Source organism: Lynx canadensis, chromosome D1 (assembly GCF_007474595.2).
Source record: "Lynx canadensis isolate LIC74 chromosome D1, mLynCan4.pri.v2, whole genome shotgun sequence".
NCBI classification, from domain to species: Eukaryota; Metazoa; Chordata; class Mammalia; order Carnivora; family Felidae; genus Lynx; species Lynx canadensis.
In genome coordinates, this window is record NC_044312.2 from 17,475,293 (window position 1) to 17,502,922 (window position 27,630).

Sequence of the window (27,630 nt, forward strand, 5' to 3'; positions counted from 1 at the left end):
GGTGTGGTTCCATAGAGCAGAGGCCAGGACCTTCCTCTCTAAGGTCTCTGGCTGTGCGACCTGGTGATGGAATTGTTGGGGTGTGAGGGGACCGGATGCTCTCAGAGACCCACACATGTGTCTTCTGTGATCTGCACTATACTCTGTACCTTTTGGGTTTTCCCGAAGGGGGAAGAATTACCAGCATGTGCCAATGGCCTGAGGTCTTCCGTTTTGATGAGGTGGCCCAGCCCGCTACCTGGCAGGCCCTATTTTCCATGGACCGTGCCACTAATAAGATTCTTGACGGCAGGGACCCGTGCCCCACGTTCTCTTCCCTACAGCACAGTGCCAGGTACACGGGGCTACAGAAGACCTCAGTTTAGAGCATCCTCGGGGTACAAGGCGCAAGAGCTCAAGGTGGATACAAAGATGGGCCAGATCCAGTACGCTCTGTCCCCAGCAATGAAATGGAAACCCCATGCGGGGTCACGGAAGGAGGCTAGGCCTGGCTTCGGAATGCTAGACTTCTAATCTGAGCGGTGCCACTCGTCCGTGGCCCCAGTGCTCCTGTCCTTCTCATTCGAACACAAATACTGTGAAATCATTACAACAAAAGCCAGAGGATGCAGAACTGCCAAAAAAGTAATCCGAGGGCTTCTCCCCCAGCCTCCCAATCTCAGCTCACGGTGCCACCCAAGTGCCCAAGCCAAAACCAGGAAGCTGTCCTTGGCTCCTCCTCTCCCTCGCCCCCAAGTGCAATGAAATATCAAACCGTATTTCCAAATTCTACTTCCAAACCACAGCCGAAGTTCGACATGTCTTTACATTCCTGCTGCCGCTACCGTGGGGCCAGCGACCATTATCGCTCATCTGGACAGCTGCAATCCACTTCCAGAATGCTCTTTTTAAAATACACGTCTGATCATGTCACTGCCTTACATAATACGGTGACTGCCCACTGCTCTTAGGAAAACAAAGCCCACGTCCTACCTTGGCCTGCGTTACCCCGCCTCTGCCAAACTCTCCTGCATTACTTCGAGCTGCTCTCCGCCCTCACCACTCCTGGTACTTGGTGAAGTTTCTGGGAAGCCCACCGGACTCAGGCTCCACACACAAGCTGTTCCCTCTGCCTGGACCATCGTCCCTGCTCATCAATCCTGATTCATCTTATAAGTCAGCTTTCGATACTGCTGCCTTCCCAGGCCTCCTGGTCTAGGCTCACATCCCCTCTAATTCTCCACGGTACCAGCTACAACAACTGCAATTTAAATATTTGCTTTTGCACGTCCTCTATTAACACCCACTCCCCTTACAGCTGTAGGCTCTGTCCCAGGACAAGGAACCGCTTCAACCGCCCTATCCCACTGCTGTAACTCTAGCACTTGGCACAGCGTCTGACTCTAGATGAATGAATGAATGAATGTCCAGGTGGGGAGCAGGAAAGGCCTTCTGGGAGAACTAGCCCGGAGAAGAAGACAGGTACGTTCAGGACCTTCAAGAGTCGCGGGCTTGGAGTCTATGAGTGAGATGTACCTTCTCTCGCAGCTCTCACTCTTCAAGCTTCTTTTTCTTTTCCTGAAAGTCATCGATTCAGCCAGATTCCATCTAAGCTTCCCCTTCGCCGGGTTTTCGGCCCTGGAAAGGATGGCTGTCCCGGCCTTCTCTTTCCTTCCCGCTCTCTACTCCAGTCCGTTGCCTCTCCGGTCCACTTTCCCACCACACCCTTGGATTTATGTAACCGAGTAATTGTGTGATGCTGTAAAACTAACCTGAACTTCTGCTTGGGCAGCGAAGTGACGAGCTTCGCGGCCTGGAGAGGCAAAGGAGAGCAAGCACTCCTGCCCCAGCCCCAGCGCCTCCTCCAACTCACAGCGCAGGTGGCCAGCCCTGTGTGCCGGGGCCCAGCAACTGAGAGCCACACCACACCCCAAGCCAAGCGCCAGCCACAGAAAGAAATTGAAAGAAAAAAAATCTGTCCACTGTTGCAAAGACAAGCCCCTTATCACAGCCGTCCTCTCTCTGGATAGAGGTCATTGGTTCCGTTTCCCTTTCAGCCTTCGACGGGACTCTGTTGGCACCTGTTTTCCAAGTCACAGGTGGGGAGAGGGCCCGGCATTTCTCTTCCTACCAGATCGAGGCACGCTAAGACCAAAGAGCAAAGGGGAGACTCCTCCCGATGTTTGGCCGCCTACTCCCCGGTTTGAGAGGTCCCGAGCAAAAATAAAATGGAAGACCTAAAGAGAACACAGGGAAAAAGTGTTCGCGAAAGAGTGTGTAGTCGTACAGAGAGGGTGAGCCAAGGGAGGAGAGAGTCGTGTGCAGGCCACAGAGGGACTTTGTATTTGATACCATGGGAGAGAATAAACAGCATTAAATAAAAATAGCCACCATTTAGTTGGTCTTTACTCTATGCCAAACATACTGTGAAGGGTTTTGTATCCAGGGGCTTGGATTTAATTTTCAAAACGACCCAGTGGGGTAAGCATTTATGTGCCCACTTTACAGATGAAGAAGCAGGCTCACTGAGTCACAGAGCTCGCGCGTGGCCCAGCTCCAGGACTGAGGTCCCGACGCCCTTGCTTTGAACCACCACTTGCAACGGCTTTTCTAGGGCTCCAGATCAGAAAGGAAAGGAAATTGGTTTATGGTGGGGCAGAGGGCTTGAGATTTGACATAAAGAATGTTCTGACAATGAGGGCTGTTTGGTTGTAGTCAGGGTAATTAGGCTTGTTAGAGCTCTTCCTCTGAGGGCCTTTACATTTACGAAGAATGGATGTTTCTATGCCTGGCTGGTTTAAGGGACGCACTGTGTGTGCACTGTGTGTTCCCAGCACGGGGGCTGGCCTGTTTGAACTAACTGGGGCACAAGACAACCGCACATGAAACCGTTGGTTACAGGAGAACATAGCACAGGCTGTGTGCCTGTGGTGGAAGGCAAGGGCTCCTGGCAAGCCCTGCTGTGGCTCCAAGCAAGGGCTGTGCGGTCAGACCTGCGTCTGAGTCCCCGCTGGCTCCCCTACCTGTGTGACCTTGGGTATGTTACTTAACCTCCGTAAGCCTCCGTTTCCTAGTCAGTGAAAAAGAGCCTAAGAATAGAACCTACTTTGGAGAGTTGCCATGAAAATGAACTAAGATGATACACGTAAAGCGCTTGGCACAGAACTTTGACGTAATAAGGACGTAATAAGGTAATTGTCATTGTGGGAGTCCATTGTGGGAGTCCAGAGGCCAGAGAGAGAGGCGCTGGGCAGAGCTGTAGCTCGGTGGCTAAGAAAGTCTTCCTGGAAAACTCCAACTTGGTCCTGGATCTTGAAGAGTTTGGTCGGGTGAAACCAAAAGGCAGGACTAGGGACAAAGACAGGGCCCCGGGGGGGGGGGGCGGGGGATGAGACATCAGCTCCCGTATCTCAAAAGAAAAATCTAATTTGATCTGTGGTTAAATTAACGGAGGAAGCTGATCGTGGTGAAGAAGTGATAGAGGAGACGAGGTCTTCTCTCTGGGTTTCCAAACCCAGGATTTGAATGGAGATAAAGACAGCCTCAGAGACTTAAAAAAGAAGCCAGACACACAGGGCTTCTTGGCTTAGGTCTCCCGGGATCTCACCGGGGTGACGGAAAGGGGCCTGGGAACATGGCTTGGGGCAGAGCTGACGATGCCTGGAATAGGGGAAGTTAGGAAATGCGGGTGAGGTCCCAGTGACTGTGTGGACTGATTCATGTGAGATCTAGCTTTAACGCTGGATTGGGATGCGTAGCCTATCAGGCAGGGGGCCAGTTTCGAGACCCTGGGCATCTCTCTTCTTCTCCTTCTTCTCCTTCTCTCTTCTCCTTCTCTCTTCTTCTCCTGCCAGCTCAGGGTGGGAGGGCCTCAGGAACAGCCTTTGCACTAATCCATCATTCTCTGACAGCCTGCCTTATCTCCCTGATGTGAAGATAAACTCCTCAGGGGCCAGGACAGTTCCCCAGGAAAGATGTTGTTTGTTTTAGATCCCCTATGCTGAGCCCTCTGTTAAGTACCAGCTGTCAGACCCCTTACACCAAGCATCACCTGGGCCTTTGTGAAAAATGCAAATCCTTGGTTCTTTTCTCTAGGGAGTCTGCGTGGCTAGCTTTAGGGACTCCGGTGTTTGTTTTCTTAACAAGCACCCAGATGATTCTTTTGGTAAGGCCAACTTGGAAAACACTGAGCTAGATCATCTCTTGAACCCCTTTCAGTCCTGTAAATGTAGGTAGCAGGGTGTAGTAGGAAGATCCCTGGGTGGGTAGTAAGGAGACAGGTTCCAGGCCCAAACCTGCAGTTCACAGGGTCTGGGGCTGCTGTTGGTGCCCTCACAGTTCTTGGCTGCCTGGGTTCCTGCTGTCAGTTAGTTCCTCCGGTACTAATTAGTACTTATTAGTTCCTCCGGTACTAATAAGAACCCTGTGCTGAGGAGAACCTAGAAGGGAAGGAGGCTTCAGAGGCGAGGGGAGTAGTCACCATCTGTGATCAAGATCTCAAAAGAAACAGGGGGACCTAGGATCCACAGAAGTGGGACGGACCTCAGGGAAAAACAGGTTCTGAGCACCTCCCTGGGGCTTTCTCTTCCGTGGAATTGGCAGGATATCGCAGGTCTCGGCAACTCCCACTGTACACGGGGGAACGCTTAGGCCCAAAGAATTTTTCAAACGTTCCCAAAGCACGCAGCTGATCAGAGGAAGCAGGCATCCAGATCTCCCTGCCCTCACTCAGGTCACTGTTGGGGTGCATGGCAGCATATATCGTTTTGGGACTTGTGGGAGAACCCCTGTTGGTCGATTGCTGGTGTCCCTAGTCCCTAGTCATTCTCCCGAATTTCCCTGGATTTGCTCAGCCTATGAGAAAGGCGGGGGGGGGGGGGGGGGGTCTTAGGAGGTGGGCAGGACCGAGGATAGGCCATGCATGGGGTAAGTGAGGGCGATGGGACTGAAAAGAAAAAGCCGTCCCGGGGCTCACAAAATGTGCGCAAGTCGAGGGGGACGTATTCAGAGAGGTGGCCTGACTTATCAAGGCACCACACCGGAGGGATGTCAAATGAGGGCGAGAACCTCGGCTCACCTCTCCTGACCCAAGACAGTCGAAAGGCTGAAGGCGAGGTGAGGTCTGATTTTGCAGAACCGTTTTTAGAAATTCGCTGTGTCAGAGAAACTAAAAGACCAAACAAAACCCCTAAAACACCAAGCCCGATTATTTCGTCCACGTGGCACAAGAGCCAGCCAAAGGGGCGGGGGCGGGGGCGGGGGCGGGGGGGAGGTGGACGGGACGGGGGAAGAATCACCCCTCCCGCCCCTGCTGGGAGGAAGGGATTTGCCCGTTGAGCCAACTCCTGACACGGCCGGGTCGCGCGGGGCGCGGCAGGGAGGGAGGGAGATTGAGAAAGCCCTTTTCCCACAAAGCCGCTGCGCCGCGGTCCCCTGTCCCCGCCCCCTGCCCCGGGCCGCCGCCGGAGCGCGGGGAGCCGCCGCGAGCCCTTTAAGGGCCGAGAGGTGCGCGGTCTCTTTAAGGCAGGTCCTGGTGGTTTCTGTTTTCCGAAGGAAGTGACGGGGGGTGGGATTGAATGAAAAGTGCAAAACAGAGTCTCGCCGCGCCGGAGTCGGGGGCCGCGGCAGTCGCGGCGCTGGGCCGGTGGGCGGGCGGGGGGGGACCCCGGGAGCGCCGCGTCCGCCTCGGAGCCGCCGGGGGGGCGCGCGGCGGAGCGCAGTCCACGTGCGTCCGCGCCACGTCGCGGGCCCCCCGCGCCTGAGCCGCCCGGGGAGCCGCTGCCCCGCGCGCGCCCCGAACTAGCCAGCAACTTCGCGCGAAGTTTGGCAGCGCCCCTCTCGGCTCGCACGCCGCGCGCCGGGCCCGCGGAGGGCGGCGGCGGCCCCCGGGGATGCGCCCGCCCGGCCGCCGCGGGGTCCCCACGGCGCCCCCCGCGCTGCTGCTGCTGCTGCTGCCGCCGCTGCTCGTGCCGCTGCTGGGGGCGCCGCGCGGCGTGGGCGCGGGGCCGGGCGCGCCGGCCGAGCTGCGGGTCCGCGTGCGGCTGCCCGACGGCCAGGTCACCGAGGAGAGCCTGCAGGCGGACAGCGACGCCGACAGCATCAGCCTCGAGCTGCGCAAGCCCGACGGCACCCTCGTCTCCTTCACCGCCGACTTCAAGAAGGTGAGGCACCGTCGCTCGCCTGGAGGGACGTGGGAGCCCGGGCGCCCCGGGGTCCCCGGTCGCACTGAGGCCTGCAGGTGGAAGGCGGGCCAGGAGAGGGGAGAGACTGAGCCAGGGTCGTCGGGGTCCCCGGCGCCCAGATCCGGCCCCTTCATTCTGCTGGAGGAAATCCTCCGCCGGCCCTCCAGCCTTTCGCCCCTTTGCTCTGGGTGCCCAGGCCCCTTGTCTCTCCCTGACTCCCAGCCTTCTGCCCACTTCTCTTCCAGCTCTCCCAGAGCCCTCCAGGTGCGGACTCTCCTTCAAAAGAGTTGACTCCCTTCTTGGAGTCATTTCCCTGTGCTCTAGAGGAGAAAGTCCTGGGCTGGCAATCAGAGGTCCTGGGTTCTTGCTGTGTGATCTTGGGCAAGTCCCTTTCCTTCTCTGGGCCTCGTTTTTCACCTCTGCACAGGTCGGTGAGGTGGCTCCAGGCCCCTCAGCTCTGACATCTTGGAGTCTATGAACCAACTCTCGTGTTGCACCGTTCTAGGCCGGAGGCATGGCGGGAGGGAGGCTGGGAGGTAAGAGCTGATTGTCCCTTGTCCCTCCGGGACCAAAGAGAAGCTGCCTCTGCTCCTGGGTCTGGAAGGCTGGGAAGCTTGCAGAAGGAGAACCTGGGGAGAGGCCCTACGTGAGGTCCCCGCACTCTGGGAGAGTTGCCACTCCTTACCGCGCCTGGCAGGACGGCTGGCCAACTTCCGTGTTTTGACCCAGATTTCAGGAAGGGGGCAGAAACCAGCCCCTATTCAGTATGTGTAAGGAACCAGAAGGTGGACGTGGCCCCCAAGGTTGTTGGGGTTGGGGGAGACTGGAGGAACTGGGGGGTTATCAGTAAATGGGCCCGGAAGGGCAGTGAGTGACTAACGGTGACCCAGCAGCAGGAATTCTGGAAGGAAAGAGGGTGGGTGAGGAGTAGGTACTTGAAAGGAGTCTCCTGATACACACACACACACACACACACACACACACACACACACCAGCCCCTCTTCTGATAAAAGGAGGCCCTGTCTCTGGGGAAGTGGAGAGGTGAGGCCAGTTAGATAGCTGGACAGCTGGAGAAGTTCAGGGCTATAGAGCCTCGCCCAAGCCATCTCTCTCTCCTCCCTCTTAGAGAGTGGGAGCTTGAGAGGAAAGGGGCAGAACTTGGGGAGGCAGCTAGGGACCCAGCAAAACTGCCATAGATAAGCATGGTGAGGCGATCCAGTGGACAGCGGAGATAGGGCTTGACTGCCGACCTGTCCCAAAACTACTGAGTTGTCACTGACATGGGACATAGGTGGACCATGGGGTGTGGGCGGTCATCCCGGCTGGGAAGACTTTGTGTCCCTTCCTTACTCAGTAGGCCCAAGCTAGGTTCTCACATTCAGGTAGAGGCAGGTGGGTTTGTGTGTGGAGAGAAGGAAGCTGGCGGGGCCAGAATACCTCCTGCCTCCCCACACCTAAACTCCAGGGGAAATTTTGTCAAATGCTTTCTTTTCCTGGGAAATCCCGGAGTAGCCAGACCCCTCAGGGGGCGGTGGTCTCATCTTCCCCTCTAACCTTCCACTGAAGCCCTTTGTACTTGAGAGTGCCCCTCTGGCCAGGACAAGAGTCTCCTAACTTCCTGCCCAATGCCGACTGTTTTATGGTAGCTGGAACCCTGGGGAGAGGCTTCCCTATTCCTGGGACCTCTCCAGCAGCTGAGGCTGTGGCTAGGACATCAGTGAGAGACACAACGGGTAGGGCTGAGCTTTTATAGCCTCTGGCTGTAGCATAAACTCTTTTATTACTCTACCCTGTGGGCCAGGAGAGGGGAGTGCCCCAGTGGCAGTGGGGTGCGGAACCGGGGTCTGGAGCTGAGAGTTTAGTAGGGGGCTGACTGCCCAGTTGAAGAAGCCACTTGGAGCTGATGGCAAGGGCCCCATTTTAATCCCCGCAGTGGTTCAAACCTCCACCCAGGTTTGACTCTGGTCCAGAGTCTGCTTTTCAGGTTAGCTTCTGACCCAGAACCCGGCATTTCACACCCGCCCTGGCATCTCCTAATTCACCAGCGAGGACTGGAATTGGGGGCGGAAGGCGCAGAAAGGCAACCCGCTCTCGAAGGGCTCTCCAGCTCCGGGTTTCTCATTTAGCCCGGGGCGGGGCATCATAGCCTTTCCCCCACCCAAGTCGCTGTCTACATTGGCCAGAGCAGCTTTTCTATGCGGATCCTTCTGTGGCCCTCTCAGTCCTCAAGGCCTTGTGCCCCATAGCCTTTGGCAGATATACACAAGGTTCTATGTAGACGTAACAATTTTTCCCGTGGGAAGAAGTCTTGAACGTTGTGTTTCTTTTGTTTTGTGTACCAAACACCCCAGTCCACTTAGGAATGGCAATGTTTGCCATTTTCTCACCTTTAGGAGACAGTCCAGACTGAAATGAGATCGATACGGTTTAACCCTGGGCAGGGGACTTGATCTCTGCAGGCCTTCGTTTCTTCATCTGTAAAATGGGGGTGATAACGGCACCAATCCCGTGGCTATCATGAGAAGTAAACAGGTAATCCACGTGAAGTGCCCACTATGCGTCGGCTCCCGTGCTAAGCACTCAAGAAATGGAAGCCGCTAGCTTTCGTAATCGTTGCCCACATCACAGTGCAGCATGGGCCCTCCGTGCTGAGCCTGGACCCAGAGAGGTTGAATGATGGACCCAGAGTCAGTGCTGAGCCTGGAGGTGCCTTGAGCCCCCTCATCATAACCTTCTCCTCGAAGCACGGCGTGTGGGCGCTCTCCAGAGAAACAGAAACAATGGGACGTAGAGTGAGATACACGGAAGGAGATTTACTACACGAGATTGGCCCTCATGATCGTGGAGGCTGAGAAGTCCTACGATCTGCCATTTGCAAAAGCTGGAGGCCCAGGAAAGCTGGCAGTGCGGTTCCAGCCTGAGTCCCAAGGCCTGAGTGCCAATGTCTAAGGGCAGAAGACGGATGTCCCAGCCCGAGCAGAGAGAGCGCACTCACCCTTCCTCTGCTTTTTGTCCGATCCACAGCCTCCCCGGATTGGTTGGTGCCCACTCACACTGGCAGGAGCCATCTCTGCTACTCCTTCTGCCCATTCAAATGTTCATCTCTTCTGGAAACACCCTTATGGATACACCCGGCAGTAATGTTTGACCAGCCCTCTGGGCACCCCTCTCCCCCAGTCACACCGCAGCATTGCCGACCAGCCCCTCCGAGCACGGAGCGGTCATTCTTGGCCCGCCAGAATACCCAGGGCTGCAGGGACTGCCCTTGTGCCGGATGCCCTTGGCCCAGCCTCTCCCCACCCCCAGCCCCCTCTCCCCAGCCCCTCCCACCCTCTCTGTTTGCCTCCACTGAGAGGCAGGGTTCTAGGACTGTCTGGCTCTCCCCACCCTTCGGACCCGAAGGCGGCGAGGCAGTAACAGTAATCAGAGTAATCCGCTCGCTGTAGGACACAGAGCCCGGAGCCCGGGCAAGGATTGACGGTAGACTCCGCAGGTCGCTTGGAGCTATCAAGCGGCCCTCCTCTGTCGCTGCATACCCTGCCCCAAGGCTGCTGACCGTCAGGCAGACTGAGCTCTGGCTTTGAAAAAAGTGCCATGGCTCAGTGGCTCCCAGACTTCATGTCCATTAGAATCACCTGGGTAGCTTTGGAGACTCCCAATGCCTGGGCTGCAGCCCAGAGCAACTAGATCTGATCTCTGAGGGCAACGGTATTTTTAAAGAGGCCCCACGATTTCCAGCAGGCAGAAGGTTCGGGAACCACTGGTATAGCTGTTCCAGGGAAGGGAGGGGACTTGGAGGCGGGGCCCAGGTTGGACTGTTAAATACAGGGAGAGCCCACACTCACTGGGCACTTGGCAGCCCGTCATTCTACCCAGGGGAGCCCTAATGTGCTTGAAGCAGCGTATAGGCGTTAGGCCCAATTCTACCTGCCCGCGGCACGCACACCGTCCTTCCTAATACACACCCAGTCGACGGTACTCTCCTTTATAATCCAAATCCCGCGGATGCAATTATACTCGTATGTGCGTACTCACCGGGCAATATCTAATACAGGCCACGTCCCCGCCCCCAGGCTCTAACCTGGCTTTTTGTCAGTCAGACCGCTTGGTCCCCCTCCCGCAGGTTGGTGTCCCCATCCAAATTCTCTTTCCCCTTGGCTCCCTGGTCTGAGTGTCCAAAAGCTGAGGGAAGGGATGAGTCATGTTGCAGGCAGTGTGGTTTGGTGCTGACCGGAAGGGTAGGGTGGGCCTGAAAGATACGAGAAAGTCATGTGCAACTGTCTCAGGGCAGTGGGTGCAATGGGAGGGGGGAGGAAGGAACCACAGCCTCCAGAAGCGTGGCAGGAGGGACCCTGAGGGGCTGTGCCGTGAGCCAAGATAAGGGGAGCCATATGGTGGTGTGGGTCAGCTCAAGGTCACTCTGAAGGACCCAAGAAGAGTCCTTGAAACTTGAGCGCCGATGGGTGAGTGGGAGTCAGGAAGGAACAGTCCAAAGAGCACCAGAGCCCCCGCCTTAGGGGGCTCCTGCTTGGGGTGAGGGAGCAGCGTGGGAAGCTGCATGCTGTCAGATGTAGTCTGGAAGATGTGGAATGTGCAAATGACCGCGCGCTGCCGGAGGCTGTTTATTATAACAGGATGTCATGTCACACAGATGTCAGGCCGGAGAAGCTTTGAGAGACCAGTCTCCCCCTACCCTTTCTGTGTTAGGCCTCTGAAGTGTAGCAGCTGGGAACACAGGGATGTGATGGACGGGCTGTCTTCTTGGGGAACGGAGGGCAGCAGAGATGCTTTCGGGAGAGGCCCAGGCTTTTCTGGAGTCCAGAGCATTTCCTCATAGGAGTTTATGAGCAGTGACCGGATGGAACAACCTGGCTTGTGGCCGTGGGGCCCCCGGGGCTCACAGCAGTCCCTCTGCCGTGTCTGAGGAATTCTTCCATGGATCAGGGATCTAGAGCCCTGAGGGAAGGTTGAGATATGCTCCCTGAAGCTTGGCAAGCATCTCCCACCCCTGAATGCCAATGTCCAGGTGGAGTCCTAGCAAAAGATCCTGGGTCAGGCAGTGAAGACTGCCACCTGGAACCAGGGAGGAGTGGCCTGCTAGAAATAAGATGGGGAGAGGCAGGGTAGGGCTGTCTCTTTCACAGGAACGGTGCAGCCTCGTGATGAGAACCGCATGTCCCCGTATCTCACACGCCAAGTGGTCCCTCGGGTCACACGCTGTTGGGTGCTTTCACGCACAGCCTCCTTTGATCCTCCCTACTGCCTCGTGAGGCAGGGGTTACCCCCATTTTGCAGATGTGCAAACTGAGGCTTCGAGCTCTGAAGTGACTGTGACAAGATCAAGTGGCTAATGACCCGGGGATTAGGACCCAGGGATCTTTCCACTGTATCGCAGTTGACTATGTGCACCATAACGTAAGTAGGCTTCTTCCAGAAGGCCGAAGATACCTGAATAGGGGAGGGCAAAGGGAAGAAGGAAGCTGACGGAAAACCTTCATGCAGAGGAACAGATCTACAGAGAAACCCTCCTCTCTACAGACCTGAGCTGGACCCCTACCCCCCCGAGCTCATAACCCCTGGTGGATTTGAGTATTGGCCCTTGGCAGCTTTGTGCCAAGAGGCTCTTCCTCTAGAGAGATGGGAATGCAAGGCGGGGGGGGGGGTGGTACAGGGACCGTTTGTAAAAGATCTTATGGAGACCACTGAACATTCACTGTGTACATCTTTCTGCCCTTAGCCAGTTGTGCGTCCTGACGAGCCACTTGACCTCTCGGAGCCCCAGGCTCAGACACGGCACAGGCATGGCCGAGACACTAGTGTGATGTTCACGGTCTGATGAGAAGTGAATCAGAGGCTGTGGCAAAGCAGAGGCCAGCGTAGGCTCGTGAGAAGTGAGGTAGCGGTGCCAGCCAGGGCCCTGGCAGGTCCCCCCTCCCCGGCTCTCCTTGTCCGTTGGCAAGCCCATTGTTCTGGCGCTTTCTTTCTGCTCTAGGGGCCAGTGCGTCATTAGGCTCTTCCGTCCCTTAGGTTGGCAAGTGTTTAATCGGCTGCCGCTGTGGATTCCGATAAAGGGCAGGGAGCAAGAGAGGCATTTGGGGCTGGGAATCCGGGTGAGAGAGGAGTATGGAGCCCCATCTTAGGAGCCCTGAGTCAGCGGGACAGTGGGGCACAGTCGATCCACATAAAGCCTCACATTGTTCCCCGGGGCAGTTGGAACAGTAGTGACCTTTGGGATTTGGCTGACAGAGAACTGGGGGCTCGGGGGGCTGGGAGAAGGGCAGAGGGCACTGCGCCTGACTGGTGGTGGTGCTAATGCCCCTTAACAAGAAGCTTTTGTCCCAGGACTGGCCCTGAGGGTATGCAGACATCCCTGTAATGGGGGCAGCGTAAGTCCCTGGGAATGTGCCCCGCCTGGCTTTGGGTTGACCCCATCCACCCCTGTTCCTGCTCAAGTAGATGGGACAGAGGGGCCAGGGCGCTCCCGTGTCTGCCCCAGGGCAGCCAGTGTGGGTTAGGAAGGTGCTGGTTCCGGGCTGCCTCTCCTCGCCGCCACGGTCCAACAAAACTGGCCCCTTCTCTAGCCATAAAGCGGCCCCAGCCAGGAGCAGAGGAATAAATATTTAGATTGGCTCAGCCCGGGCCTCAGAATCATGCGCTCTGGTGTGACGGGAAGGAGACAGAGATGGTCGAGGACACTCCCAGGAGACCGTGCCTGCTGTCCAAGAGCAAGGAGGGGTGGGGGGAGCAGGTGCTTCGCCAGGACCCTGGACAGAAGGGTGGGTGGCTGGGAGGGCACTGAGGGAGGGGGCAGCTCCCCACCCTGGCCCCCTTAGTTTTCGGCTCCCCATGGTGGAGTGCTGGGCTGGCGGGAGGTCTGAGATAGCAGAGGCCCCCTCCTCTCCCCAGGTGGGCTCTCTGGAGAACGGGGCAGAGTGTGACAGTGGGGTGAGGACGTTGTTAGACCGTGGGTGAGGGAGTGCGTGAGGCTGCGTGAGAGACTCTGAGAGACATCACACTGACTCAGAGAAAGGGGTGAGGTGGAGACTCCACAGGCGGGGGGACACGGAGGGAGGCAGTGCTCCTGTGAGCAACCAGCATGCGAGGCAGGGGGATGGGGCGTGGCCGTGTGCAGCCGAGCCGATGGGAGCCCGGGAGAGACAGGAGCCACTGCATGTGAAAGAGATTGTTCTAGAAGCAGCAAGTATGCGTGAAAGACTCCAGACGCATGGCCCGTGAATGGGGGGAGGCAGGCGGGCATCCCTGCGTATCACTTGGGATCTGACTTGGCTGAGACAGAAAACCGCAACAGCGGCTGAAGCAAAAGAGAAGTTTGTGTCCCTCTCCCCCGTCTTATCTGAGGCTGGGGGTCGGCGGTCCAGGGCGGTGTGACCGCTCCGCTGTCATCGCAGCCGAACTCCTGTGTGCTCTGTCTGCAGCGTCGCTCCCCTTCCTTGACATTAAGCTTCCCCTGGGGCCTCTCCCCAGGAAGGCTGCACCTGGGCCTGGCACAGGATGTCTGCCATTCAAGTGCAGAGGGCTGCCCGCCCCCCGCCGCCCCTGTGCTTCCCGGAGTGGCCCTCCACTGTCTCATAGGTGTTCACCCGGAGCCCCAGCACAGCTGAGCCAGCACAGCCTTCCCTCTGCGAGCTGCAGTGGGTCTCAGAAGCACAGCCTGGCGGGGAGTGAGTGTGGAGAAGGAGGAGATCTGGACAAGGGCGGACAGGGGAGCTTGGTGGGGGGCGTGAAGGTCACTGGACTGTGAGTCGGGAGACCCGGGCTTCTGGTCCTGGCTCTGCAGCTGTATGACTTGTGGAGGTCACGTCCTCCGCTGGAACCTCACTGGATCGTGAGCTCAATGATCCCCTAAACCCTCTAAAAGCCACAATAGCAGCTGGAGGGCTACCAGCCTTCTTGTTGGAGGCTAGGGAATTGATGGAGGCCCCGGAGCACGTGCGCACGCATGTGTTCGTTCATTCAGCTGATAAGTGGCGACCCAGCTCTGTGCCAGACCCTGAGGCTACGGCATAAGTAAGGCCTGGTCTCCGCCCTTGAGCCAGGGGCAGGCCACGCAGGGCTTGGATGACTTACTGCCCAGGCAGAAGATGCCACATGAGGACGGGGTCCTTTGTCGATGTAGATCAGGTGCACGGGGCCCGGCACAACTCAAGTTTCCAGTCCAGCTCGAAACCCGTGGCTTCCGGGGATCTGCTAGATGAAGCCCAGACCCCTTGGCTGGGCTCTCAGACCCGCTGCCCCTCCCCTCTCACCAGCCTCCTCCTTCGACCTCTCTCTCTGCCCTCCCTCACCCTGCCCTGCCCCTGGTGGTTTTCCCAGAATGCTTCTAGGCTCTCGTTTGTGGGCTCCTGCCAGGCACTTACTGAGCACCTACTGTGTTCTAGGGGGTGGAGATGGCTGCAAATAAGATACTGCCCCAGGCTCAAGGAGCTGAGTCCGGAAGGTACGGCAAGACAGGGTTGCAAACACAACAGGACTCGTGCTGTAGAGGTTAGGAGTTGGGGCCGGCTGAGTCTGCTGGAGGGTTGGTGAGGGTAGCATTGGGGGGGACGGGCCAGAGCAGGGGATGCATTGGAACCGAGTCGTGAGACACGGTAGGCAGATGAGGACAGGGCATCCCCAGCAGAGGAATCAGCTCATGGAAAGTGACATGGCCTCATCGCTTCTTCTGGGAACTACCAGCTCTTTAGTTGAATGCTCAGGGAGTCCAAGAGGAGCTGTTGGTGAAGTGGATGCCAGCCTCTGGAGGGGTCTTTGAAGGGCATTAGGCATTAGGCAGATCAATAACAACATGGAGGGATAGATGGGTGTTAAGAGAGCCTCACATTTCCCTGTCTTCTGTAAACGCCTCTCTCTGCTAGAAAGCCCCCCAACATCCTTTGACTGCTCAGGAGCACTGAAATGTCCCTCACTCTAGGGAAGTCTTCCCTCCTTGCCTCCCTGCGCCATCGTTAAGGGGAAAACAAACGCCCCTCCGTCCATCCTTTGCCCCATAGCGCGTATCATAAACCTCCACCCTCGGCCGTTATTGGTGCACTGGCTTTGGTTGCAGGAGGCCAGCCTCTCCATGAGCCCCGTGAAGACAGGGGCCCCTGCCTTGGTTTTGGCCACTTCCCTGTCCAGCCTGGTGCCTGTGAAGGCCTTGCCCCAGGTCATGCTAACCAGTGCTCTCCCGCGGATTTGCTGATTACCTGCCACTCCCAGAGGACTCATCCGACCTCTCTGGGCCTCGGGTGCCTCTTTAGGAGAAAACCCTTTGCTCCTGCGTCTGCAGGTCTGGAATAGATCACAGTTGGAGCAAGGCCAGAGATGGCAACAATAATAGGGAGTTCAGCCCACTGTGTTCTGAGACCTTTCACTCACTTCTCCCTCCCAATAATCCCTGGAGGTGTAGGTATTGTTAGTTTAACTCATTTAACAGATGTGGAAACTAAGGTACAGGGAGGTTAATTCGCCCAAGGCTACACGGCTAGTATGAGCAACGCCAGGATTTGAACGTAGGTACTGCTGGCTACAGAGCCTTTGTCCTTAACTACTGTGCCGTCCTACAACCCATCTACTCCTGATGCTTACTTAAAACCACAGGCCAAGGGGGCCGGGGGTGGGTGGGGGGGGGCACGGCCTGGGTGGCTCAGTCCGCTAAGCATCAGACTTCAGCGCAGGTCATGATCTCACAGTTCATGAGTTTGAGCCCCACCTCGAGCTCTGTGCTGTCAGCACGGAGCCTTCTTCAGATCCTCTGCCCCCGCTCTCTCTCTGCCCCTTCCCCACTCGTGCTCTCTAAATTAAACAAACAAAGCCATAGGCAAGGGACTTCAGCAGACTCTGAAGCACCGGCTGCACGGCTCAGGTCTCTGCCCCACTACCGACCTGCTCCCGCATCGGCCTGCTGGCCGGCTCCTGTAGGGCTGGAGGGTCCTGGGAGCCCTATAGAAACTTCCTTGGCCTGGGCCTAGCATCCGGCCAGATGTTTGCTGAAGCAGAGGGACTTCTTCCCCTGCCCTTTCTTCTGTGCTGGAGGGAAAGGGGTCCCCGGGACCTTAGCGGTGAGTCTGAGGTGTAGAAGGTGGGAGGGACACTGGTCTATGGAGGTTCTGGGCAGGCTGGTGGGCTAGGAGGGTGGTCCTGCCTCACGTCACCCTCATATCTGTGTCAGACGCTGCTTTTTGGTAGTCACGCTGAACCGTGAGTGGGAGCTGCCATACTCCCAGGGCAGGTCTTGCGCAGGACCTCCAGGCATGGCTGGGCCAGGGAACCGAGTTCTAATCCTGGCTCTGCCACTTGCCAGCTGTGTGGCCAAGGGCGGACCACACTGCCTGTCTGGACCTGAGCTTCAGTTTCTCGAGCTGGGCGTCAAGGACACCTGGGAGGCACCGGTGCATTGTGGTTGAGAGAACACTGGCTTTGGAGTCAGACCGCCGGGGGTTAGAACTCTGGCCACGTTTCCTCCTGTCCCGTGACCTTGAGCAAGTAACCCGTTCCAAACTCAGTAATCATCATCCTTCCTACCTCCTGTTGTTGTGAGGATTTTAGACAGGACGATACATCCTCATAAGAACAGTGACTTATCCCTTCCAGTTATAAGCTTCAATAAATCTTTGCCCTCCACGAGTAAATCTTCTCTCTCAATGAGAAATCCTCGTTCCCTCTCTTCGCCCCCAGTCAGATTCCCAATGTAGTGCCCCCATTTGCTGCCGTCACCAACATTGTTGTTTAATATAGAGGCAGGGGAGAAAAAAAAAAACAACAACTCAAAGCAGGTTTGTTTGTTTTGTTTTGTTTTTAACCCTCCTGTCTGGTCTAAGAGTTCAAATGCTCTCTCTGAACGGTGGGCAGGTGATATCCCCAAGCAAAGAGACCACTCTGCAGCTGCCAGACCGCAGGCATTTGGCTGGGGTCTTGGAGAAGATGCTCTGAATATTCCAGATAAGGTTCTTTTAAAGAGTCATTGCTGAAAATAATGTTGGATCCTGCCTCGGGGTCCTGCCGGGGACACCCGGCTGCCCGGAGCCCTAGGAGGGGAAGTTTCGTATCAGGTCTCACCTGGCAGGAAGTGAGCCCCCAGTGGAAAATACACGAGCGTACCGGCCTCCGGTCTCCCCTCAGCCAACCTGAGCAAACGGAAGGAAGATCGGATGGCCCAGCCTGGCAGGCCAAGGAGATTCCAGCCTCAGGGCCCAAGAACGGATTTCCTGTTGAGAGGAAGCTGGGTTAACCCAAGCTCTGATTCACCTTCCTTGAGATCTGGCATCGGAAAGAGCCCCGTGGAACCTCTGTCGCCAGCTGAGCCTCAGTCTCTCCTTCTGCGGTATTGGTGGAAAATCTCCCCGCACATGCCCACACCTCCCTGTGCTGGAGATCATTTGTAGGAGAGGAAAGTAAGAGACCCATCCCTGTAGTCAAGGGACCTCACAAGTGCACGGGGGTTACGGGATGGCAGCACACAGGCCACCTGTAACATTTGCTGATCACTGCCAGGACGAGACTCGAGATTCGCGACAGCTAGCACCTACTGAGTGCTTACTGTGGGCGGGCGTTCTCCTGTGGCCTCCACACTGTTTTCACACAAGCCTACCAGGGAAATGCCTTATCGTCCCCATCTTGCCAGTGAGGCTTACAGAGGCTGGAAGATAAGCCTGGGCGCTGGCTAATACAAGACAGAGTTGGGGTACGACCTGCTCTCATTGCCTGTACAGGAGCCCAAGGGGAACCTTGGCCCCTGTTTCAGAGCACTTATACTCTAGTGGGCGTACCATACCCCCTGAGTCACCGCGGGCTCTCTCAGTGGGCGAGGCCAGGGCACGTACGTCAAAAGATGAATAACTACACAGGCCTGTATATGCTCAGTGCTGGTGCAGGGTCATTGGGGTTCTAGAGGAGAATGGTCCTTGTGGCCAGGGTACCTCCCTGGCAGGGAGCATCATGACAGATCCAGACCACTTCTGAGTGGGGCCTGCTAATTTCGCGCTGGGAGCAGTTAGCCAAGGCACAGAGCTGAGTGAGAGCAGGGGGACACCTTGGGTGCAGCTGGGTCAGAGCACAGCGTTCCAGCAGCCAGATTGGCAGGGGAACCCCATCCTGCCCTGTGGCCCCTCTCCCTCCTCCCTCTGCTCCCCTCCAGCCTCCCCCACGCACGCAATGAGTGAGTAACAGGAAGGAGCCATTGGCCTGCTGGTAATGCCATTAGTAACCCCGAGGGGAAAGGGGAAGTGGAGGGGGGAAGGGAAAGGTGAGCCATGCCAGCTCCCCCAGGCCGGAAGTTGGCAACAGCTGCAGCCAGCTTGGGCTACGTCTGCCCTTAACCCCGTCCCATGCCCACTACCTCAGTCTGAGATGGGATGGCCAGGGGCCTGGCCGATTAGAAGCACTGGGGGGCATTTTGAGGAGCACCAGTTTCTAGGCACCGCCCTCCTCCCCCCACCCAACCTACTGACCAAGAATATGAGAAAGACTCTGGGATCTGTACTCGTAAAAAGTTCAACCCCTCCCCTATTATGGCCTGGTCAGGTAGTTCTAGAGGCTGTGACCCACCCTGATCAGGGTGACACGGGTGCCACGGAGGGGCGGCACCAGCCTTGAAAGAGCCAGGCACCAAAAACAGGGTGCTGTTTCTTTCAAGGTGAAGTTCTGTACTTTTTAAACTTTTCTGGTTTGAAAAGACTCTTTAGTGGTTCACCATGTGAATTTTCCAGGGGGCTCTGGAACATCTGGGGTGTGCTCTTTCGAGTCACGGGTTTAATGGGAAAGATAAAAATTCCTAGACCAGCAGGAGGGAAATGTCCGTCGCGGGGCAGTGTCCAGGCACGTGTCCTGTCCAAGGCCTGGGCTGAGTGCTGGGTGGGAGGCCCCGCCCACTCCAGCTGGTCCCCATGCTCCTGCCCTTCCCTGTTAGGACGTGAAGATCTTCCGAGCCCTGATCCTGGGGGAGCTGGAGAAGGGGCAGAGTCAGTTCCAGGCACTCTGCTTTGTCACCCGGCTGCACCACAATGAGATCATCCCCAGCGAGGCCATGGCCAAGCTTCGACAGGTGAGTGCTCACTTCGAGCCTTCCCTGGCCCAGCTCCTGCCCCAGAGCCCCCAGCCCTGCAGCCAGCCCCGAGCCTGAACCGCACCCCGACCTCACTGTCCCACCCAGCCCCTGACCCACCCTCACCCCCGGCGGCCCACTCTCACCCCGTAGTCCTGAACCCCTGATATCGCCCCAGGCCAGACCTAACCCCATCACCCTAGATCGCTAATCTGCACTGACCCCCAACTGCCAGATCCCTCCAGCCTCCAGATTTCAGCTCCTCCCCCTTTATGGTGGAGATTCTGGGCTTGGACTCCGAGGTCAGGTATGCCTTCAGACCCAGCGCCACCCCCCTGTATCCCGGGGACGTTGCACACGTTGCCTTCCAAGCCTCTACTTTCCTATGGAGAAATGAGTTATACTGAGAATTAAATGAGAGCATGCATGGAAAGCGTTCAGCACAGTGTTCAGAACCCTTCAGCCCGTTGACCTGCTTCCTGTCCCTTCCTGGCCCCTGGGCCTCTCCCCCAGCCTCATCTGTGTTCCCTAAACGAGGCCCTCCCCTCCCTTCCCGGTCCCAGACTCTGTTCTCTGCCTGTTGGAAGGTGTGGGACCCCGGGGGCATCTGTCCTGGGCCAGCTCGCCCGGCTGCCACCTCCAATAACCAGCCCTGATGACTGTCAGAATTCTCTGTCAGCCCCAGACGCCGGCCAGTGGCCAGCTGCAGAGGCTCGGCTGAGCCCTGGGGATTGGTGTCTCCGGAAGCTGGAGGAGAGGCCGGGTGCCCCTAGACTGCCAGCCTGCCCCAGGGTTCTGAAGGCAACCAGCCTTGGCCTGTCTGACTCTCAGCGATTAGGCAAAGCAGGGCAGGGAGCATTCGGAGGCCGGGTGGGAGTGGCTGTTCCTCTCCACACAGAAGAACCCACGGGCAGTGCGGCAGGCTGAGGAGGTGCGGGGCCTAGAGCACCTGCACATGGACATCGCCGTCAACTTCAGCCAGGGGGGCCTGCTGAGCCCCCATCTCCGCAACGTGTGTGCCGAGGCCGTGGATACCATCTACACCCGCCGGGAGGACGTCCGCTTCTGGTTGGAGCAAGGTCAGCTTGGGATCACATCACCCAGGCGAGAGCGCGGTAACGAGATGCGGGAGTTCAGAGGAGGGACCCCGAAACCGGGCTGGGATCGGTCAGGGCAGACTTCCTGGAGGAGGTGGTGCCCGTGTGGCTCTTCAGGGAGAGGAGTCAGCCAGATGAAAGCGACCGTTTCCAGGTAGGGACCCACAGACCTATGACTTCCCAGGTCGTGCGGAGGGAGATACCCAGGCAGCACCCACCTCATTCCTTCCATTAGTGAGAACACAGGACCTCGGGGGAGGGGGCACAGGCATCAGGGTCGGCACCCACTCCTCCCTGCCCACCCCTGCTGCCCCCCTCTCTCCTTTCCTTCATGCCTGCCCTGGTGCCAGCATCTCTCTCCCGTCTCTGGTGTGGTCCCTGCCTTTTGGCCTGTGTGGCTTTACTGCTGCCCCATTTCCTGATTCCGTTCCCAGGACTGTCCTCAGGTCCTCTGTGTAGAGGGGACAGGGAGATGCCAGGCCCCTGGTCCTCTGCCCAGCCAGCTGAGCAGTAGAGAAGTGCCTGCTCTTCCCAGGGCACCACTGGATTTAGAAATGGCCAACAGGGGGAGCCGGGTGGCTCAGTCGGTTGAGCGGCTGACTTCGGCTCAGGTTACCATTTCACAGTTGGTGAGTTCGAGCCCCACGACAGGCTCTGCGCTGACATCCTGGAGCCTGCTTGGGATTCTCTCTCCCTCTCGGCCCCTCTCCCACTCCCATTCGCTCTCTTGTGCTCTCTCTCTCAAAATAAATAAACATTAAAAAAAAAGAAATAGCCAAGAGCTGTACTCATGCCCTCCACACACACCCCTCCCAGTAAGCTGCACTCCAAACTGAGGTTCAAGCTCAGTACTGTCCCCCCGAGAGGCTGGTCCGTCCCGTGGCCACTGAGCCAAGCCAGGGGCCAGGTCACTGCTGTCTCCCCCAGCACCCCTGCGTGTACCCTGGCCACCCTGACTTCCCAGCATGTTTGTGCTGGTCCTTCCCTACCTGGCCCTCCTCAGATACCACCTCCTTTAAGAAGCTCTCCTCGATTTTCTATTCATTCTCCCCACGTCTCTATTCCGTCACATCCTGGTATAGTGGTATTTTATTTTTAATTCTTTTTAACACTTATTTGTTTTTGAGAGAGACAGACATGAGCAGGGGAGGGGCAGAGAGAGAGGGAGACACAGAATCCAAATCTGAGCTGTCAGCACAGAGCCCGACGGAGGGCTAGAACCCACGAACCATGAGATCATGACCTGAGCCGAAGTCGGACGCTCAACTGACTGAGCCACCTTGGTGCCCCTATAAGGGAAGCCTTGAAGTCAGAAAGACCTGGGCTCTATTCCCACTCCTTACTGTGTGACCGCAGTGAGATCACTAAACCTCTCTGGGCCGGGTTTCTCCTCTATAAAAACAAGAATGGAAATGCTCAGCTCGCAGGGCTGATGGGATGCTCCAAGAGGCCATGCGGGGCGGGCTCCTCCCTCCCTTTCCCCTCTGCTGATGCCTGCCTCTCTCCCGCAGGTGTGGACAGCTCCGTGTTTGAGGCTCTGCCGGAGGCCTCGGAGCAGGTGCACCTGTCCCGCTGCGGGCAGGTGGGGGATGGCGGGAAGCCCTGTGTCTGCCGCTACGGCCTGAGCCTGGCCTGGTACCCCTGCATGCTCAAGTACTGCCACAGCCGTGACCGGCCGACCCCCTACAAGTGCGGCATCCGCAGCTGCGAGAAAAACTACAGCTTCGACTTCTATGTGCCCCAGCGGCAGCTGTGTCTCTGGGATGAGGACCCCTAGCTGGGCTGGGGTGAAAGGGGGCCGTCTCTGAGTTCGCTGCTCTGGGTCCACCGCCCTTCCCCCAGCCACTGGAGGGGGTGGCCGCCCCCCACTGAGGCCTTATCTCCCTTCTCTTCCCTTGATCCCGGAGCCTCTGGCCCCATCACTCAAGACTGTGAAAAGGGGTGTGGCATGGCAGGGGTTAACTCATGAAGGCAGCCCCCACTCCGACCCTGTGCCTCCCTTGGGGACAGAGAGAAGGGGGTTCTCCAGATGTGTCCCCCTCCCCTTCATCTCCCCTGAAGTGTTCTCTTTCAAGCAAACAAAATGTGATGGCCCGTGATTCTGTTGAACTCTTTGAAGGTTTAGACCCTAAAAGGTGTCTGTGCCTGTTACACCGACCTCCCCCCCGCCCCCCCCCCACACACACGCACCCCCACTCCCCCATCTGGAAGGAGCTGGCCCCTCTGCACCATCAAATGCCCAACGAGGAGGGGACCACGTCCCAGCGAGGGGGCCGTCGGGGACCATTGCCATAGCCCCTCCACCAGATCACAGTGCATTCTGCTCGTTGCTGTCCTCCCAACACTGGGGCAGGTGAGGGCCTCCCAGCCCGGACACAAACCACACGTGCCTTTCCCCAGACCCAGACTCTGTTGGGAGAGCAGGCCCCAGCTTCCCTCCTCGAGACAGAAATATTTTTTGTAAAGTTCTGGGGCGGGGGGGGATCACGAAGTATGAGGAAAACTTGAATTCCAGATTTTTAATGCAAAGTATTTATCATTTGTACCAGAAATAAAAGTTTAAATTTTTATTTGACAGCTCGTCTCAGAGTTCTGAAAGAACTCTTGGCCAATGCTGCCACCTGGTGGCAGGAGGGGCGTTCGCTCTGCCGGGGACCAGTCTCGACATACCGCTAAGGCACCTGCTGTGTGCTCATTCGCTGCGCAGCAGGGAGTGGATGGACCCGGGACGTATTAGGGAAGGATAAGACAACACTTCTGCACTTAAGAAGAAGAGACATAGATGAGCAAGTCAGACGGTAATAGTATAAATAGATTAAGGCAAGCAATAAGGCAAAAACTCCGGAACCAAACTGCCAGGGCCCAAATCCTGGCATGGCTTATTTCCTGTGCAATCTTGGGTCAAGTCACTTTACCTTCCTGTGCCTCAGCGCTCTCTGCTATAAAATGGGCTTAATGGTGAGACTTACATGGGTGTTCATACATCTGAAGTGCCCGGCACAATAGTGTTCATTTTATTCGCTATTATTAATATCGTTACTGTTAGTGAGAAGAGCAGGTATTTCCTCACCTGTGCACCTGAGACGGCTAAGCCAGACATCCTGAAGGTCTCTGTGCTTCCAAAGTACCTTCCAGTTTGAAGAGACTGTAATAGGAAGTGCCGAGCCGGGTGTTGGAGAACTTTCGGGAAGGAGGGATGGCGCAGGTTGAATTTATCGAGGGAGGTCTCCTGGACCAGGTGGGATACGGCTTGAAGCTGGAGGATGGTAGGCATTTGGCAAGGTGGAGGAGACTGAGCACAGGGCAGAGACAGGAGTGCTCCAGGGGTCCCACAGGGGACCCGAATCCTTAGGAAGGAGGAGACGGGAGAGTCAAGTCCTTCCTTGTCCACCTTGGAAAGGGAAACAGGCTTTCAGGATGTCCCCGTCCCCTTGAAGGCTCCCCAGAACAGGCTGCTGACGCCCCTTGAAGCTGTATAGACCAGAGGGTTGTGGTGGGAGCCAGGCTTGCTCGGTCAGGGTCAAGTCAGAGATAGGTGGTGAGACCTCCTTTTCAGGTAGGCATGCCTCTTTCTGAACCTGTTTTCGAGGACCAGCTTTAGCTGTGCTTTGGGGGGGGGGTGGCGGTTAGGGAGGGAGGTTCCTCCCCAGGCCCTTTCCTCCTCCCCCTGCTGCCCAATCCCAGCCCTCAGTCCTGAGCCCCAATCCTAGCTCTGGGTGGGGGAGGGGATTACTTGGAGAAGGCACCTCCCACTTCCCCACCCTGTCTGTGTGCCTTTTTTTACTGGAGGTGGGGTCCCAGGTCATATATGCCTTTTCACTCGCAAGTGGCCAAAAGAATGCTGTTTTTTTAAAGAGTGCTTTTTTTTAAATGTAAGTTTGTTTTTAATGTTTATTTTTTCTGAGAGACAGAGCGCGAGCGAGCAGTGTAGGGGCAGAGGGAGGGAAACACAGAAGAGCAAGCAGGGGAGGGGCAGAGGGAGGGAGACACAGAATCCGAACCAGGCTCCAGGCTCTGAGCTGTCAGCACAGAGCCCGACGCGGGGCTCGAACTCACGAACCGTGAGATCATGGCCTGAGCCGAAGTCGGGCGCTTAACTGAGCCACCCAGGCGTCCCTAAAGAGTGCTTTTCTGATCTTCCTTGGGAGTGACTCACACCTCCAAGCCTGCCTGTCCCAAGCAATGAGGGGGCATCTGCACACTCATTACACTCCATTCTGCCTGGGGCCCCTTCTTTGGTCTTGGGGCATGGGGATGAAAATTAAGAGTCCCTGAGACTTTGGGCTGACCCCACACTCAGGCCAAGTCCATGCTACCCCTCATTCCAAACGATCCTCCCAGCCCAGCTCTGTCAGGTGCATCCACTGCCTGCCACCTGTGTGGCATCAGAATCCCTTGGGAGCTCAGCCCATTACCAGGGTCAGCTATTTGAGAAACACGCAGATCAGGCCTTATTTTCCTCAGGAGGCCTTTGTGCACGTGTAGAAACGTAACACACCTACAACGAGCGCTCCTTTCTCTGGCCCGTTAGAGTTTACAAAGTGACTTCATATAAATGAGCTCACTGGCTCCTTGTAGCAATTCTGTGACACTTTGTGGACGCGGCTCACCAATACAATTATGTGACTTGACCAGGTCAGACAGCCAGTTGGGCCTCCTTGCCCCTCAGCCTCCTTGCCCCAGGCATACCTACTAACCTAAATGGGTTAGCAGATTGGCCAGCTGGAACCTCGGGGCAGCGGGGAGGGGAGAGGCACGAGGTACTCAGCACCCACCGGGGCCAGTCCTACAACAGCAATCACCGAATACATGGGGGGGAGGGGGAGGGGGCGGTGCCCACAGGTCCCCTAGGACTAGAGCTGGCGGGGACAGGCCTCCTGATGGGTCCCTTTTGTCAAGGTAAGCAAGGCCCTGGGTGGGGGGCCAGGAGCCTAGGCCTTGGTGGAGCCTCTTCAAGCCAGAGAAGATGAACACTGTGTCAGGTTCCCCCTGGCAGGGTGACCCCAGCCTGGACTGGGTCTTGCTGGGTTTTCTGTGGGTTTACTTCGGGTTCCTCTCCCTGCAGTCTTAGTCAAGGGAAGTCTTGTCTTCGCCGAACCTTAGATGTGGTGGGTGGAGCCACGGAGAAGTCTGGCAAAAAGCGGGGGCCAGGACCGCTCCCGAGAAGCAAAGGTTGAGGGTAACCACGCCTACCTGGGAGGAAGGTGGGTACCGGCCTAGTCCCAGCTCTGTGCATTCTGGGGTGGATCACCCCCATTGCAAGCCCCCAGCTCCTCATCTGCTAGGAGGTGGCCCTCTCTAAGGGCTTCCTGACCCGGCAATCAGTGGGTAACTGCTGGCTGGCGTTCTACCTCGGATCGTTAGGTGTTGGGCGACTGGTGGACAATTGAATTGTCCACGACTTGCTCTTACAAGCCATGCTGTAGACAAATGGTAAAAATGGAGCACCACAAAGCCCAGTGTTTGGTCGAGGCTGCCAGATGGCCCTCCAGATGCAGTTGTCCAAATTTGCACCCTCACCAGCAGGTGTATGAAAGGCCCTTTTCCCCACATTCCTGCTGCATCGGGCGGGGTTCTTCAGAGAAAGAGAGCCAATGGGATACAGAGAGAGAGAGAGAGAGAGAGCGATTTCTAGTAAGGAATGAGCTCCTGTGATTGTGGGGTCTGGCAAAATCCAAAATGCTGGCGGCAGGCAGCTTAGGCAAAAGATGATGTCGCAGTCTCGAGTCTGAAATCTGTACGGCGAGTCACCTGTCCGGAAATTCAGACGGGATTTCTGTTACAGTCTTGAAGCAGAATTGCTTCTTCTGGAAACCTCAGTGTTTGCTCTTAAGACCTGCACCTGATTGGATGAGGCCCACCCACATTATCAAGGGTAATCTCTAAAGCCAGTTGATTGTAGAGGTTAATCACATCTACAATAATACCATCACAGCAGCATCTGGCCTAGTGTTAGACCAGGCACCGTAACACCTAGCCGACCTGACACATAAAATTAACCTGCTGTCGCTGGATATCACGATATGGTGTTTGCCATTTTGACCTTGAGAAACAGTAAAGCATTCTAGGGATTACTCTCAGACATCAACTGTTGACTGTAGCCAGGTAACGGCTGGTTGTTCCTGTTTCCCTCCCCTGCCCCCACCCCATTTCCTCTCTACCCTCCTCTGCCCTGCTCTGTGCCCCAGGATACCAACCTGTGGATCGGCCTCGCCTGGGTTCCTTCACCTCTGGCTCGGCCAGTGAGGAGCACCAGAGATCAGAGGGCGGGATGAGAGAGAATTCCAGGCATCTATCCCCACCCCTTGCTGCTTCCAGACCACACCTCTGCATTGGCTTCCTTTCTCCAAGCACCAGACCTCCTCGGGCCCCTAGACCACTATTTCCTCTTCCTGCCACTTCCGCCCTAGCTTCTCCGTGTCACTGGCCCTCTGGTTCCCTTAATCCCGCTCCCACCTCTGTAAATAAGCCATGCTTTCATTAAAGGCACTCCGTGTTGAGTCGATTCTGTTTTCCTGCCCCTGCTGGGGCCCCAGAGGAATGGAGAGTGGGAAGGAAGAAGGCAAAAGTGGGCTGGAAAACACAGGCTCGCACGACAGGGACTCCGTGCGCACCTTCTCCTTGGAGAAGATCCCGACCTCACAAGTCCAGCGAGGGAAAGAAGGCGGGTCACAAGCTACCTCGGTGTGGTATCCACATCCCCTGTGGTGGCCATCTCACCGCCTGGGCCTGGGTTCCGGCTGTGTGTCCTGCTGAGGCAGCGTCCTGACTCTTCAGCAGTGACAGGCAGGATGAAGTGACGCTACGCTCATGGCACCCCCCTCCCCTACACCAGGGGAATGAGAAACAGATGCCACGTGTCTACCCGGCCCACACGCCCACATGCCTCTCCGGATCCCCTCCTGCCTTGATGGTGGGGGAGGTGCCCCCTCCCGACCAACCCCAGGGCTCTGAATCCCAGCCCTTCCCCCTTCTCTTCGGAGACACTATCCCCTCGCTCTCTTCAGCTTCTCTCTCCTGCCTTCTTCCCATCAGCCCTGAGAGTATTTTTTTTTAATTTTTTTAATGTTTATTTTTGAGAGTGAGCAAGCATGAGCAGGAGAGGGACGGGGGTCGAGGGGGGGGGGGTGCGGTGGGGACAGAGGATCCAAAGCGGGCTCTGTGCTGACAGCAGTGAACCCGATGTGGGACTCAAACCCATGACCTGCAAGATCATGACCGGAGCAGATGTCCAACGGTCAACCAACCGAGCCACCCAGGTGCCCCCCTCACTTGTGTTTCTCTACCTCTTGTGCTCTGTGATCTGGCCAGCCTGTTCTGCTTGAGGGAC

The 27,630-nt window shown here is 56.9% G+C and overlaps 1 protein-coding gene and 1 long non-coding RNA gene across 3 annotated transcripts; one reads left to right on the forward strand and one right to left on the reverse strand.

The window, feature by feature from the left end:
* The first annotated feature begins 5,441 nt into the window (after window positions 1–5,441).
* On the forward strand, window positions 5,442–22,877 carry OAF (out at first homolog). Its single transcript, XM_030333256.2, has 4 exons — window positions 5,442–6,140; window positions 19,069–19,203; window positions 20,102–20,282; window positions 21,812–22,877. The coding sequence occupies exons 1-4, from the start codon at window positions 5,871–5,873 to the stop codon at window positions 22,075–22,077; spliced, it is 852 nt and encodes a 283-aa protein (XP_030189116.1). The 5' UTR covers window positions 5,442–5,870; the 3' UTR covers window positions 22,078–22,877.
* Window positions 22,878–24,649: 1,772 nt separating this feature from the next.
* LOC115525856 lies at window positions 24,650–27,097 on the reverse strand. Of its 2 annotated transcripts, none has more exons than XR_003972481.1 (2): window positions 26,981–27,097; window positions 24,650–26,051 (listed from the first exon to the last, which is right to left on the reverse strand). It is a non-coding gene; the product is annotated as an uncharacterized LOC115525856 (long non-coding RNA). The 2 variants fall into 2 exon arrangements; XR_003972480.1 differs by having other exon boundaries at window positions 26,915–26,981.
* Window positions 27,098–27,630: the final 533 nt, after the last annotated feature.